The sequence below is a fragment of the Platalea leucorodia genome (genome assembly GCF_965183815.1).
Source record: "Platalea leucorodia genome assembly, chromosome: 1".
Taxonomy (NCBI): domain Eukaryota; kingdom Metazoa; phylum Chordata; class Aves; order Pelecaniformes; family Threskiornithidae; genus Platalea; species Platalea leucorodia.
Window position 1 is genome coordinate 115,262,247 of NC_138823.1, and position 15,714 is coordinate 115,277,960.

Sequence of the window (15,714 nt, forward strand, 5' to 3'; positions counted from 1 at the left end):
ACCAATTTCAACGTTCACTGGAGTCAAACTGAGAGTCCCACTTGCTTCAGTTACCACTGGCTGGAGGCCTGTTTGGCTGCCTCTAACCACAGTATTACAATATAAGAATTAAATACAGAGCTCGGCTTGCACCAGTCCTTGTTTTGGATATAATCACAGTCACAAGACGAAATTGGCAATGGTGTGGGTGGTTCTATTTTGCAGGGGCCATAACGACGTTCCAGCCAGCTCTGTACATCTGGAATAGCTAATGTGCATTCCTCGGGAAGCATTAACTTCAGCTGAAACACAGCAGAAGTGGTGCAGTATTCCATGCTAACTCAGTCAGTGAGAAAGGTTGCACATTGCATTGGAGCAGGGAGCTTAGACACAGCTTTGTCATGGCTAAAATTCCCATCAGCATTTTCTTTGCTGCTCCTTCTTGACCAAATATTGCTATGATTCACATTGTGACTTTGGGGGGTGCACACAGCGACAAGAAAGGCATTACAGTGATGGGGAACCATCGTCCTGAAAGTGTTGCATGTCTGCTTTCGTCAGCTCAGGCCCTTTCTCAGATCACTTCGCCATTTTATATATGCACACACACAGTGGCCATTGACCTTACCATTAATATCCTCAGCACCTTTCCATCTCTTTGTAAAATTTTGTCTTACCAGCCTAGTCATTTGAGCTGCTCTAAGTAGCTGGAAAAGACACTTTAAAGGATGGTGCATGGACGGTGATGAGCTTACTGAGGGGGTGGCCCACAGAGCTCGGTGCTTCCTATTGCCTTTCGTGGCTGCTATATCCACACCAAGGCATTACACCTGAGCAGCAGCCGAGCGGAAGGAGGAAAAAACTGCGACAGAGCAGCTCCCATGCATGTACTTTCCTTTCACTCCTCCGTGAATGCAAATTGTGATAAAGAAACTCCATTTCTCAAACAAGACCAAGTAATCCTTTACGGAAGTTTTCTGAAACCAAAAGTGCACATGGATGACATCCCCTGCCACGATGCTCTACCTGCGCCTTCCCACCAGAGGCAGGTTGGGTTACTCAGGTACAAAACAAGTACCGAATGTAGCTAGGAGGTCACAAAAGACCCATGGCCCAGGTTAAGGTCACTATTTCCTTTTCGTGAGGGTCTGTGTATGTAGTGCTCCATCTGCATGTTGTAGTACTCGCTGATATTAAAGTCAGTAGGATACTGCACAAAGATACCCCTTAATATCCATGCAACTTCTTATGCTAGGACCATCAAAACAGCCTAAAGGAGATAGACAGGGTGCATCTCACAGAGTAGCCCCTAAGGGTGGTCTCAAAGTCCAGGCAGTCCCCTACCTGCATGGTCTAGCTATCAGAAAGTCCCTGATGCCAGCTCTGTGGTACTCACGCTGGTGTGCCCCGAGAGAAATATCAGGTGCACGTATACTTACGGCAGCCCCCTGGCACACGCTTACTGGCAATACAGCGTGGCCACAGGCCCCCAGCCATCCCGTTTGCCTTCATGCTAACAGCCTGCGGCAGGGGACATGACCAGGATCCATCCTTACAGGATCCTGCTTGCTGTCAGGTCAGGCAGGTTTGTAGGCATCTGGCTCCCACTGCCTCTGGTGACCAGTCTGTAGCCAATCTGGATGCCAGCTGCGAAATCCCCAAAGTGACTTTGAATTCAGGAGCTACGTTGTGAATGCAGCTTCCAGGCAAAGCTTGCTTTCTAAAAGCATGGAGGTTCCTAACTTTTGCCGGGTTGACTTTAAAAAAAACACACCTGGGCATAGCTCCCTGTGGCTATTCTGAAACCCCTGCTTTCACAGTTGCTTGTTGGCCATGTTCACACCTCTGTGTTTGCTTTTGCAAACATTAATGTGTTTGAGTTTTGCTATCATAAATGCCAGAAAAGCAATTACGATAATGTATACATGCATGGTTCACCTCACCGTAACCCAGAAACGATGCCACCCCAACTAAGTGCAATCAAAAGTCCTAAAAGAAGCAGTCTGTGTGAAAAACATCACCAGAAATCTCAAAAAAAAAAAAAAAAAAAAAAATCACATTCATAAGTGTTCCACAACCAGAAAAATGGGACTTACTCACTTGGCTGTAAAAATCCAGAGACAGGAGCCATTTCCTTCCTCTGGTAAGGATATCTGAAAGTGTTTCCATGGAGCAAGCTGTATGTCATGCACACAGAGATAAGACTTCTGCCTGATGCTTAGGGAGAATATGTACATAGCTATGGGGTTATACGCGCTGCTGAAGATACACAAGCAGAGATGCTTGCCAACTCCAAAAGTCTCGGAATAAAAGAAAACAAACAAATGCCTCTCCTCTCTTCAGATTCCTTTTCAGGAAATGAACCACCCTACAAATAAACCACCACAATTACCTTAACAACCAAAACCATCTTCTGGAGGATGGAGAAAGCAAGCAACTAGAACAAACTGGAATCAAGTTGGATCCAGCTTCTCTACCTATAACTAGTATTTAAACGCATCTTTTAGGTCATTAAAACTCCCTCAGGATCCAGCATGCCTTATCAAGCATAATTAAGATTTTACCAGGTCGATTAAAAAGATCTCATCAGTGAAGAAGGGCTCTTTCAAACTGAAGGGAGAGGTTTCAGGAGGCATTTCAGTTCTCCCCTTCTCTTACTACACGGGAGCTCAGAAATGTCATTGGCCATAGCACAGTGAGCCCTCCTTAAAGGCTCCAGAGAATTAATTTCTTCCTTAATTCTGCTGAGCATCCAATGATCGTGTTTACATAGCTTCAGTAAGACAGCACATAAAACTTGACACTCTGATTTGGAACACAAAAAACCACCAAATATTAAAAAGGGAGTGCTCCATGAAAGCATAACACCTGTCACGCAAATCGCAACACAGGATCAAGCCTTCGGGGCTTATTCTTAACAGAACATGCAAAACTTTCCATCAACTTTGGCTGTGCAAAGCCTTTGCGTAAAGAATGGGATCCACCTCTGCTGCTTCTTGGGAAGTTAATCAGGAGGCCGCATCTCAAACGCTATGGACCATTTTCTCCCACTGCCTGTATTTGAGACGATTACGTCTTCTTGCTCTGTCACATGCCTCTGTTCCCGACAGCTTCTCAGACCTACTTCTTTTTTATACTCATCTGGGCTTCTGGGAACTGCACTGCTCCTAACTAGTTTGCAATATACTGCTGCAAGCCCTTTATTAGAGGCACACATGGCCCCTGTTATGATGAAAAATGCTTCTTTTTAAACGTGCACGTATACTGCTCTATCATCACTCAGTGATAGAGCCCACAAATCTTCAGCTTTGCCTTTCTACAGATTATGAAATAAAAACGGGGGGGGGGGGGGGAAACATTCTCCACTAGTCAGGAAGGGAATAACGGTGGGAACCAGATTCAAGAACAATATACCCACAGACGGATCTTTACAGAACAACAGCGCAGCCCATCTATCTGGCCTTTCTTTTGTTTGGTTTGGGTTTGGTTTTTTTTTTCCACTACTTTTGTTGTTGTTGTTTCGAGGATGTATTTTAAATTATCATGGCTGTAGTTCAATTTTTAGGTCTTGAAATGAGTGAAAATTCTTTCAGATGAGACATATTTGCACAGAACACAGCTCAGACAAAATGCCACTGTCTCACACAGTCCGAAAAGGCAATAAATAGCACACTAGGGGAGGGATTTCTGGCACCACATATGCCTCAATTATTCAGCTTTACAGGTTAGTTACCCCTACACATGCTTCAGAGTTCAAAATCGCTCCTCTCTTCCCAACACCTCGTTCACTAACACTGCCTTTACGCTTATTCTTCTTAACTGCCCTTTTCTCAGCCAACAACCCTTTCAAATCCGTCCCTCTGCTCCTTCAGCCTTCTCCTGGGGAACCACCAAGCCCAGAGACAACACTTTTAGCTCTTCCTTTGCAATTTGGAGATGCTACCAAGCCGTTCCTACACTTTACAAGCACTTCTGGGGAAGGGACAGGATAGACGACACTTTTTCTTACCACCTACCATTAGACAGTCACGTAGCTAAAGCAGTTGTCCCCACTGATGGAGCATAGCAGGAGCTCATGGCCAACAGCTCTGCATCCTAATTTACCAGCTTCCAGCCTCAGGGCTTGTGACAACAAATTGGTACCAATCAGAGCTGGGACCTGTTTCCTTTAGAGACTAAAGTCCACCTTGTGGCACCTTGACTTGCAGATAGCCTACAGTTATTTCAAGGGCAACTGAGGCACACTTAGTTTTATAATTTGATAGCCCTTGCTTTGCTGTCACATCAGTATTTTCTGCTGACTCTGTGCCCATGCTGCATTGACTCTGGAAGTACAAGAGCTCTTATTGATGGACCCAACCCTAACAGGTTGCCTGTAATGAGAAGGAGCTTGCAAGCACACATGGAAGAGGGTGTGAGCTTGCTAGCCAGTGCACATGGCAGAGCATGCTGCCAAGTCACAGCAAAACGCAGGCAGAAGCACAACAAAAAGCTCACCTGCCTCCCTTCTCCCCCTTGCTTTGATGCTCAACTCCACCCTGAGCTTGTTCTCAGTGGATGTCCCGCGAGCGATTCCCCTATGGCGGTTCCTTTACCCTTTCCCGCAAGGAGGGCTACTCACGTGGCCGTGCTGATCCAGCTCGTTGTTGGTAAGTTTGACTTTTTCAAAGGACACCATCTGCTTCAGCAGTTGCTCTCCTGTGAACGGGGAGTCAGGGTGCACGTACAACCTAAAAAACATGGGGAAAAGGCCTGCTCATAAAAAAACCTCTCACCTCTTGGCCTGTGCATGGGCACCATTTCCATATGAAATTAAAAAGCCCGTAATATCTTGGTTTTGGGATATGGGATGGTTTCATGGACGTGGATTTCCTGAGAGCTTCAGGTAATACAGAACTGCTACTTGAACAAGACACACACAATCTCCCCCAAATTAATGAATGCCTGAAATAAAACCATTAACGAAAGACAGTAAAGCAGATGACTTGAGCTGTTTAATTCACTGGAACATAATGAAGAATCCCATGTCCAAGTGCTAGATTGCTCTCTAACCATACCTATTACTTTATCTTGTTATCTGAAATGGAGACATTAACTAACATTCGCTGTTGTGTCTTTTCCCAAATGAAAAATTGATCATGTCTTTCCCCACAGCTGTACTAACAAGCACTTAAAATAACAATGACTACAGCTCAGAGAGAAAAAACATGGTGTCATTAGAGAGATTACGGGGGAATGTAGATAAAAATGCATTTTTCTTTATATGTAACATTAAGCCGTGATAATGATTTTAACCTGCACTCGATCACACATTTGCTGTGGTGACGTCTGTTTATAAGAGGTTGAAGACTGCAGTCCAGCACAGTGGTCTGACATGGAAAAATTAATTGCAGCTCTGTAATTAACAATCCACCACTTGGGAAATTAAGCAGAAGAAAAGGAAGCACAGAAGACATGTAGGTACAATGATATGTGTATATTATGACTAGACTAATTACAAGTGCCAGGCTATTTAAAAACCAATGATTTTATAGGAATAATGTATTCCTGAAAATTATTTAACTCAAACGTTCTATTGCGATAGTGAATTAAGAGCTGAACTAGACCTTCAGCTAGCGCAAACCAGACCTGTTCTGCTTCTCTTGGTGTTGGTTATCACTCGCTGAAGGCCTGACTCACATTTTGGGTGATGTCTTTGGCCACACGGATGGATTTCTTCCATTAGATGGGTGGGGCAGCGCTGAGATGCCGGGTTAGAAAGATAAACATTTTTTGTTGTTGTGGAGCTATGATTTTGGTTAGGCAAGAGGAGAATGGAAAAACCACTAAACGATGGGGCGTAACTCTGATAGACTACCCTGATCCCTAATCAAGAAATGCCCGTACTACAGACTCCGGGGAGTGCAGCTCTGTTGCTCAAAGAGGAAGAAGATTTGATCCTGCACTCTCCGTTTTTGCCAGCAAAATCCCCAAGATGCAGTGAAACTAAAGTTTTACCAGCACAGCTCGCTTCAGATGTGCAAGATGTTTTCCTTACGTTCATCCAAAGCACAGCTTGGCTGGTATAGCTATGTCCACTGGAGGGATGCTGAGCCAGGATTCCTATCATAATAGAATATTCCTAGCATACAGGTGTCCTCACTGATATCAACTCTGCTGATTGCACTGCAAGGCTCATGAAAAATTATGATGTATCTGAAAACCCAAGACCTGGAATCCTGTTATGTCAAAAGAATTTTACCTCTCATGAAAATGAGCTTTGCCTTCCTGTAAAAAACTGTGAAAATCTCAATCTTTAGAGCCCTGAATTAGAGAAGACAAAACAAAAAGAGCCCCAAACATGTCCTGCAACTTTTCAGCCAGTCTTGTGTTTTTTTTTTTTTTTTTGGAGCCTGACTCCTAATTTTGAATGTCTGGGTAGCTAATAATGTTTACTGTGATCACGGAGTGTCAGGCTCAGCAAGGTTTGGCTAATCGGGACCAAAAAGCCAAACTATTTCAAATATGTGCTGGGGAATGAGTAAAGCTCTTCATGTGTCTAAAAGCTGAGCACAATTGTTTTACACCATAGCCAGTTAATGCTTGGCACTGCTTTCAAACTACAAAGTGCCTGGATGTTAGGAGAGCACTAACGGGAAAGTCACTGAAGGATGGGTACCTGAATATCAGTTACATAAATGTATTAATAGACCTTGTTTTTCTTTATTGATTTGCTACACGCCATTGAACCCACTGCAACACGTGGTTCCCCCTGGTGAACTACACCTATCCACACACTTCTACAGTCTGAGCTTGTACACCCTGGAGAAGAGGGTTGAAAACTAGGCGTATCGCCCTCTGAAGTAGAAGTCGACGAGATCGCAAGTGCGCACAAGCAAACGGGTTAGAGAAATAAACGTGCGCATTCCAGCGCGGCACACGAGGCTCCCCGAGAAGTTCACGCGGGCTCTGCTGCCTAAGGCCAGCCAGATGCGAGGGGCTGCTCGCTTCAATTCACAAAGGCTTCAAGAGCCATATTTGGATGTGAATTTGCTCCACAGGATATAATGCTTCATGATAGATGCAAGGTTTGGGTACTGCTTCCTTCTTGCATATTTTGGAATGCGACACTGCTCTCCTATTTAGTTTAACAGTTGGTCTGGTTCTACAAGCCCTGTGCATGCCGCTTTTAATTACCTTAATGTCTCAAACAATTTGCAAAATATAATACCTTTTAAAGATTTCCTACCTAGAGTTCTCTGTAAGTGTGTAAACGCTATAACTTCATTATACAAATGATTGTAGCCAAATACAATAAAAAATATAAAAAAAGAGACGGACTTCTAAGTGAAAGAAAGGAGGTGAAAAAGGAAGGAGAGCAAATAAAGCTAAATGCTGAAACTTATTAAACTGATGTTTCACACAGTCTTAGCAATTTAGAAGAAGAAACATAAAATATCATATAGGAATTCTATCCCCAGAGAGCACTTCAGAAGATTTACAGAAGACTCTCTGAGAAGTATTTTTATTTAAGTGTTCGTTGCAACATAAACTTGTCTTAAACATTGACAGCAGGAAGACAGGGATAAAACTGTTTTTTGTAGAAAGTTCCCTGAAGGGCAAATCATTCAAACGGAATCACAGAACAGTTATTAATTTTGAAAAAAGCTGTCTTAGCGTTGAAAGTTACTTTGATGATGGAAAGAGCAAAACACCTAACGGATTCAATCCTGCAAAGTCTTATACCCATGCATAACGTGACTCCTGAATAATTCCCCCGATGCTGCTGTGCCTATGCAGATGCAGGCAGCGATGTGCGTGGGGAGTCAGCACCTTGCTGCTAGCACACAGGTGCTAAGCATGCCTATGCTCCTCGCTGACACTCCTCAGGAAAGGAGAGCTAAAACCATGTGTTTGGAGGACAAGAAATCACGAGCGATAACTTCATTAAGGGCTCCTGTTACTAGAGCAGGACCAAAGCCGTTTTGCGATGGGAGGGGTACTACTTTTAATCTGTTTGAGCAAGACTGAGGCTTCCCACCTCAAAAGATGCATTAACACTCCAGAAAAAGCACTAGTAACGCAAACATTGGTACGCTGAACCTCTTGCCATCCTTTTTCTCACCAAACAGGAGCAAAAGAAGCAAAAAGTGCATAAATGTATATGCACCTACTGTTCATACAAAGAAAAAGCGATCTGTGCCTGTGCTATGATCAATGGTCTTTCGGTTAAGCATCCTGAAAATGAAACGGGAAAAGTACATGTTTGCACACAGGGGCAAAACGTGCTGAAAACAGCCTGAAAATGAAAGAGCACAGGTATACGTTTGCACATAGGGGCACGGACTTGATGAACACCTTAAAGAGCTACCACAGTATGATGATAATTAATATTAAAGTCCAAGAAAGTTTGACCCCCAGCTCTAAAACAGTCAGTGGGGCAGTTGCTAATTATTCCAAGGATCAGTCTCTTGTCTTATACTCTTGTGTTTCCTCATTGAACTAGTCTATGCCAGATAGTGTGAATTGGCCATCTATTTAAAGGTATCCCAAAAGGCACTTGAACAGAAAAATAAGAAGGGGACAACCCTGCCTTAAAACTATTTCTGTCATTCCCTTATTTCTTCTTTTGATGCTGACTCTTTTGGAGCAGGATCTGTGTTTTTTTCTTTGGGTTTTGATCAGTGCCCATTACAATACGTCAAATGAAGCCCTCGGACGTTAACCACATTGCAAGAAGGAGTTTTTGGCCATGAAAACAAAGTCGACATAACTCCTAGGTTGCTGTCTTTAATCACAGCTTCTCTGCATGCACTTTTTGTTTGTTTACTTCCCTGAGCCGCCTTCCAGAGATCAGCAGTCAGCAAGATTTCAGTCAAAGTATTTATATGAGGAAAGCATGCAGGATTTGGTCCCTATACTCACACACACAAAAAAAATGTGCTTCCATTTCTCGTGTTTCACTTCTAATTTCTGACTCTGTAATAAGCAAGTTCTTAACCCCAGGCTAAGCCACCTGGAGCGGATCTGTGTGCCTGCGCAGAGCCCTCCACCAAAAAGTTTCTTTGAAGCCAGAGAGGCATCCAGGTTATTTCCAGATCTCCGGCTCTGACTCAGCAAAGCCGTTCGACATGTGCTTCAGCCTTACGGGACTTGGGGACTTAAGTAGGCACTGAAGTGCTGGGCTGAATACGATGAAGTGTGGGTCTCCGCTGAAGTGCCCTCCCACCGTACAGCCTAGTGCTGTAGCCTCAGTTTCCCAATGCTGAAAGGAGTCAGTTATTCTTTACATTAACAGAATGATTTTAGAAATTGATTTTCCACAGTATTTTGTTTCTGTGTAGAAAAGGGTGGGAATTTACTTGATTTTTTCCTAATGTCTCAGAAAATGGCATGATTTCTTAATTAAAAAAAAAAATCCTCTGTGCTGTAGAACTGATCCGTACTTTGCCTGCTGTCTAAGAAACAACTAAAAGCAAGAATAAAGTTATTGGTTAGCAAACGCTGGATATGTTATCAACAAATAATATCATTTCAAGCATAAACAGCGCTGAACTGTAATGTAGTATTTCTACTTGGACTTAGCTGGTGGTGCTTGGATAGCTTTAAATTATGAGGTCAAATACCGGGGGAGGGCAAGCCCAAGAGAAAAATCAGTATCTTTTTTTTTTTTTTTTAAGCTTTCTTATCTGAATTGAGGCAAACTTCGTTAAAAAAAAAAAAAAATAAAATATATATATGTATATAAGAGCCTTCAGCCAAATCCTGCATGCCCTGGAACATTCAGCATAAATCAAACCTCAGGCAGAGATTTGAGGCCCGATTCTGCATCACAGAACAGAATTTTGCTGTCAGCTTTGTTGAGTACGGACTCAAAGTCTCAGAGCAGTGTTTGCAAACAGCGTGAAAAAAGATTAACAGCAGGTATTTCTTGAAGGAAAAGAAAATGTACAGTAAAGAAAATAAAAGAAAGACCAGCAGTAAAATCTACAAACCTTGCAGGGAGCGGAGGGTCAGCTTTTCCAGCCACTAACCAGGAAGACCTGTGGTAGGCATATCTATATCTTTTATTGTCCACAGGAACTATATCCATTAACACAATGTACTTGGCTTCAGGATCCACTCCCGAGAAGGAAACCCTGATCGTAGGAAACATTCTCCTGAAATAAAGGCAAATCAGAAAATAAACACGTGGATGGAGAACAGAAGTAATAGAGCTTCTGAAAAGCTGCTAAAATTAAGAATTGTATTTACACCACCTGAAAAACATTAAAGCATCTATTAATTCTGCTTCAGCATGACAGAAGTTAAAGCCTGAGTATCTCTAATACACACAGAAAGTGCAGCTTGAAGTCAGAACGATTTTTTGGAACCAAAAAGAAAAACGGGTAAAAGTAAAAAGGAGAAATGTACTTTTGCCTGTTAGTTAAAAGTACACAACGATTTCAGGAAATAGTTGTACCTAAGGTACATAAGTCCTTAGAAACATGGATTTTTTTTTTTTTTTTTTAATGGGATCCATACTAGCATTAGGGAAATATTGCAGAAATTATTTCCGTTGATATTCTCACATATTTTAGATGCATGTTCTTTTAAGCCTGCTCACGATGTTTCTGAGAGGAATCTTCAAAACTAAACTTTCCTTTCTTCACTTAAATTTTGACAAAATGCAACTTTAAAGTGTAAGGTTTTGCCGTAGACCAGAAATAAAGTTAAAAAACTTTAAACGCATTACAAATTTGAACTTCAAATTGCAGATTTTGTATGTCTTTTTTTTTTTTAACACATCCTGGTAGAGCTCGCTAATTAGGAAAAAAAAAAAAACAAACCATCAGGGACCTACTTTAATAACAAGTAACTTCGGGGATTACAAAACCCGACAAGACATTTGGCTCCTCCGAAACGCGTTTGAGCGACCCGAAGCCTTACTGAAGAAACGGCCTGATTTGAGGTGACGAGAAAGCCTGGGATTCTTTTGCACATTTTTTGCAACCGAGAGAAAACCAAACCAAGCCAAGCCCCGGCGGTGTTACTTCCCCACCACCCCGCAAGTCCCCGTGTCCGTACCAACCCAGCCCCGCAAAATCCCCGCGCCCCACGACGGAGCTGTTAGCCACAGACCAAGGGCTTCGGGACATTTCTGCCCAGCCGCCGGGAGCCCCCCGCTTTGATTCCGGCCGCGCCGCGCCCCGCTGCCGCCCCTCTCCCGCTGCCCCCCGCGGGGCTCCGCGCCCCGCACCGCGCCCCGCAGCCCCGACAACTAAGGGGCTTCACCCTCCTCCTCCGCTTAGCCCATCCCCGCGGCTCTCCCAAAATAAAAACTATGGGCTTTTCTTTGTTTTCCCTTTTTTCCGCCCCCCCCAAGCCACTTTTAGGAAGCTGCCCCGAGGCGACGCGGGGCTGCTCAGCCTTACCTCCCGGATTTGGTGATGATCATCTCGGTACCCAGTTCGTGAAACTTGTCCCAGAGCTCTTTGGTCTCCAGGCTGCAGGAGATTTTGGCCATCTCCTCGCTGGGGATGATGGGGGTGGTGGGGATGAGGGGCTCGGTGCACAGGGACGAAGGGCTGGTGCTAAAATCCCCGTGAGGGTCCAGGCTGGACAAGTCACTCAAAGGCTGGGCGCAAGAGGATTTCTCAACGAATTGTTCTGCAGGATTTAAGGGGGGGAAAAAAGAGAGAGGGGATTCAGCCAGGACGGGGCGACCTACGAGAAAAACTATTTACCAAAAAATAATTTAAAAAAAAAAAAAAAAAAAAAAAAGGCATTTATCGTTCAGCTGCCCCCCCTCCGGTCCAGCACACCCCCAGATCCGCGCTGTTTCTTAGGCGTCAGCTCGTCATTCGAAGGCAGGGGTGGTGATTTTCCTTCCTCCGGGAGGAGCCCGGAGCGGTGCCTCTCCCCGAAGGCGCACGGGGGGAGATGCCCGGGGGGCGGCGGGGAGCAGTGCGGCCCCGGCCCCGGCCCCATCCCCGCCCGGCTGTTACCCGCTGCCCCCCGCTAACCGAGGCTTTGCACGGAAAGGTCACTAATTCTCATGAAAACGGGAGCGCTGGGCTCCGGGGGGTGCTGAGGGCCGGGGTCACGCTGGGGGAGCGCGGGCGGCGGCTCCTAAATGGCGCTGCGTAAGGCAAGAAGGAGCCGGAGCGCGGCCGCGCAGGCTCCGCGCTTCCTCCGCGGGGAAGGCAGCTCCTGATACTAAACTCAACGCTAGGCGCGGGCTTACCCGCCCGGAAAGCCGAGTCTGCCCAGCCTCCCGGCCGGTTTGCCCAGGCTAAACCTGCGCGGGTGCGGTAGCTGCCGCCGGCGCTGGCCGCCCGCCGCGGCTGGCTCCCGCCGGCGCTCCCCCCGCTGCAAGCCCCGGGAGCTTCGGAGGCTTCAAACCGGGAGTTTCGGCCGAAGGAGAGGAGAGGAGGGAGCGGGGCTGCGGGGGCTCTGCCCCGGGGGCCTCTGCCCCGGCCCCGCCGCCCGGCAAGAAACGGGATGCGCCCAAATGCGCCCTGCCCCTACCGAGAAAGATTTCGCCCAAATCTCGGGCTAATAAAAGCCGAGGTACAAGCAGTCGTTTCCCTTCGATTTCTAATTGAATGGCGTAGGGCAATGAGTTAAAAGAAATTGTGAATATAAATAAGCGAGCGTTTTCAGGAAAAAAAAAAAAGAAGAAAATTAGCTACGTTTAACACAAGACCGTGTAAATATGTCAAACGGGAATACTACAACATTCCCGGCCTACGTTATCGCCTAGAGTAAAAAATAAAGTTTACAATGAATCCCTGGACTATGAGAAATCTATTGAGTCAGTTGATTAGATGGAGCAGACGCAGCTGCCTTTTCTAAATTCCTTTAAGCTTGACTGTAGTGTTGTTCATTGGCACCCTGAAAGCTTAATACACTTTTTTTTAGTAGTTTTCTGCGAACTCTTGGGTTTATGCAAGCACTACAAGCCGCAGAAATTGAGGGGGGAAAAGGGAAAGATGATGATGGTTTTTAAAAGCTTCGGGAATCTGCATCGAGGCGACCGAATAGAAGCGAAATGGCTTACCCGAAAATCGCGGGGAATTACTATAACAATCCTCCCAGTCGATGTAGAGTAAAACAGTCTGTATGAGCCTACATCGAGTAGCTGTGGAGCGAAGGGATTTTCAGGTCTACGCACAAGTTTTACTACCCCTTGTAAGCCTGGGCACGATAGCGGAGATTCTCTTATTTGACTCCAAAAACATAGATGATTTGCAATAGATATTTAAGAGGTTCATTTCACACCAGCGAAGAGAAATGCAACTACCTTAGGGCGTGAGATTATTCTACGAGTGGCGAAGCTGGAGAAATAAACGGCGTAATTTAAGCTGGAGGAATTTAGGAAATGGTTTGTGCTAGGAACAGCCTCGCCTGCAAACGGCGGGGGGTAACGAGGAGGCTTAACTGGCTGTCGCGGTGCGGGTTTTCCTTCTGCCAGGGAAGGCTGTGGGCAGGGGGAGACCCGCCGCTGCCCGACCCGGCTGCCGCGGCTTCCAGGCGGCTGAGCCCGAGCGGAGAGCGGGCAGCGCCGGGGACGGACGGACAGACGGACGGACGGGATCTCCGCGCCCCGCGCACGCCCGCGGGCAACCCCCGTCCCCACTCACCCAGCGGCTTGATGGTGCTTTCGGGGGACTCCTTGTCCTTGGAGCTGCCGCTCGACATGAGGGCGGCGATGGAGAAGGCGTTGGCCCGGGAGGAGAGCTGCGGCTTGGGGGGCGGCGTGTACTCCATGGCCGGCCGGCGGGCAGGCGGCCGGGCTCGGCCGGGCTGGGGCGAGAGCACCGGGCGGCGGGGGGGAGCGGAGCGGGGCTACCGGGCGGGAGGGAAGCGCTCTGGGCCCGGCGCTGGGCGCTCCCCCGCCTTAACGCGGGGCCGCCGAGATCCTATCGGCCGGCGGCCAATCGGCGGCGGGACACGTCAAGGGCCCCGGCCCGGCCCGGCCGCGGAGGAGGGGGCGGAGGCGGGCAGCAGGAGGAGGAGGAGGAGGAAGAAGAAGAAAAAGAAGAAGAAGAAGAAGAAGAGGGAGGGCTCTGCCCGCCCGCGGGGTGGGCAGGGGGCGGCCGGCCCTCGGGTGGGTTCCCCGCCACCGCCGCTGCTCCCCCCCCTCCGGGCAACCCAGCCCCGCTGCCCGCCGAGGCCCCGGCTGCGGCAGCGGTTCGGGGTGCGCCCCCCGCTCCTCTGAGCCCCGGGGGGAGGCCACACGGGCGGGGATGCTCCCGAGAACTCCCCAGACAATTCGCTTTGTCGAGGCAAGAATCAGTGGAGAGGTGGTCGAGAGGAGGAAAAGAAACTGTTCTCTTTTTTTTTTTTTTTCTTGTGCGTGTGTGTGTGTCAATTTTCTATTTTAAATTCAAATTTTAAACGACCACAACTTTTCAAGCAGCCGTTTCGTCGTTGTGTGCCTTCTGCTGGGACAGAAGGTTCCTTAAGGCTGACCGTGTACTTGGTCTGCCTGCACCGCATCCCAAATATTCTCATCCCAATCAGATGTACTCGCCCCGACCGACTGCAGGTGAGACCCTTGCTGGGTTCCCGTCCCAGCCAAGCCAGTGCGTGGGCCACTGGCGGCAGTTGTCTTCAACTCCGTTTCATCGGCTCCACCAAACTAGATGGTATTGATCAAGCACGTAAGACAGAGAGAAAACCAGGACGGGGCGATGGTGCCAACGAGCAGATTATCCCAAAACAGTGATTTAAGTCAGTTGCTCACCAGTGCGCTTTTGAACGCATCACGTAAGCATCCTCCCGTAAATAAAAAAGCGGGCAATCTAACTAAAGTTCTTTAAATAAAAAGAGGGCTGAAAAGATTTGCTTGCTAAAACGACTCAAGAGGACACGCAATTTTTGTTACTGAAGTGCCAATTCCTAAACCCAAAACAGAATCCGAGAAGCTTTTAATACGCCGGCTTGTGCCGAGAGGCATACCGCTGGAAGGACTGCCCCCGGCCAGGTACAGATCTGTGCCACGCCTGCTCCTGCTTAATTAATTAATGCGAAGGAACAATTATTCGAGTCACCCTGGCCGCCCGTTGCAATCACAGCCAGGGGAGTGGGCGACACAAATTAGTGCCTTATCGCTTTGAAATGAGCGAGAACCAACCGCGCTTTACCCTTTTGTTGGCTGAATTTGCCAATAGAATATATAGATAGAATAGAAAGAATAGAATAAATATATATATGTATGTTCTATCGCGAACAAGACCCGTATTTAGAAGCGCCTGTAGCGTTTGGCAGAGGGCTGAGGACTTCGGTGTGGCCCACAGTAGTCCGGGGGGCCCGGTCTTGCCCGAGGCGTGAGCTGGGGGAGAGGGGCGCAGAGCAAGAGCCCCGCCAGCCCCCCGGGCCGGGGAGCCAGGAGCCCCGGCGGCGGCAAGGTCAGCTCACGAAGCATCGCCTCTTGCCGCGGAGAAAACGAGGCGAACGATTCTCCCGACACCAATCCCAAGAAAGCAAACGAAATAAAAAAGAGTCCCCACATCGCTTGACCGCTTTACCCCGAGGGAGATCCCTCCTTTTAACAGCGCGGCTTGCCTGCGGGACAGCCCCGCTCCTGAGGCCGCTCCCGGCGTGCGAGGGGCGGCGGCAGCGGGACGGGGGTCCCGGGGTCCCGGACCTGCGCTCCCTTGGCCCGGCCTGAAAAGCAGGGTCCGGCCTGCCTGAAAAGAAAGGCAAGGGAGGGTACAAATAGCCTGGGGAATTATTCTCTTCACCCTTCCTGTGGTGATGCCTAAGTCC

At 47.4% G+C, this 15,714-nt stretch overlaps 1 protein-coding gene across 1 annotated transcript in view; it reads right to left on the minus strand.

The window, feature by feature from the left end:
- The window catches only part of TBX20 (T-box transcription factor 20), a gene marked incomplete at both ends in the record, with an annotated part of 34,467 nt that extends 20,757 nt beyond the window's left edge, over window positions 1-13,710 (minus strand). Inside the window, 4 exons of the mRNA XM_082311431.1 lie at window positions 4,601-4,709; window positions 9,954-10,118; window positions 11,373-11,607; window positions 13,584-13,710. Of these exons, the coding sequence (XP_082167557.1) occupies window positions 4,601-4,709; window positions 9,954-10,118; window positions 11,373-11,607; window positions 13,584-13,710 (636 nt within the window). The remainder of the gene's footprint in view (window positions 1-4,600; window positions 4,710-9,953; window positions 10,119-11,372; window positions 11,608-13,583) is intronic.
- Between the last annotated feature and the right edge of the window lie 2,004 nt (window positions 13,711-15,714).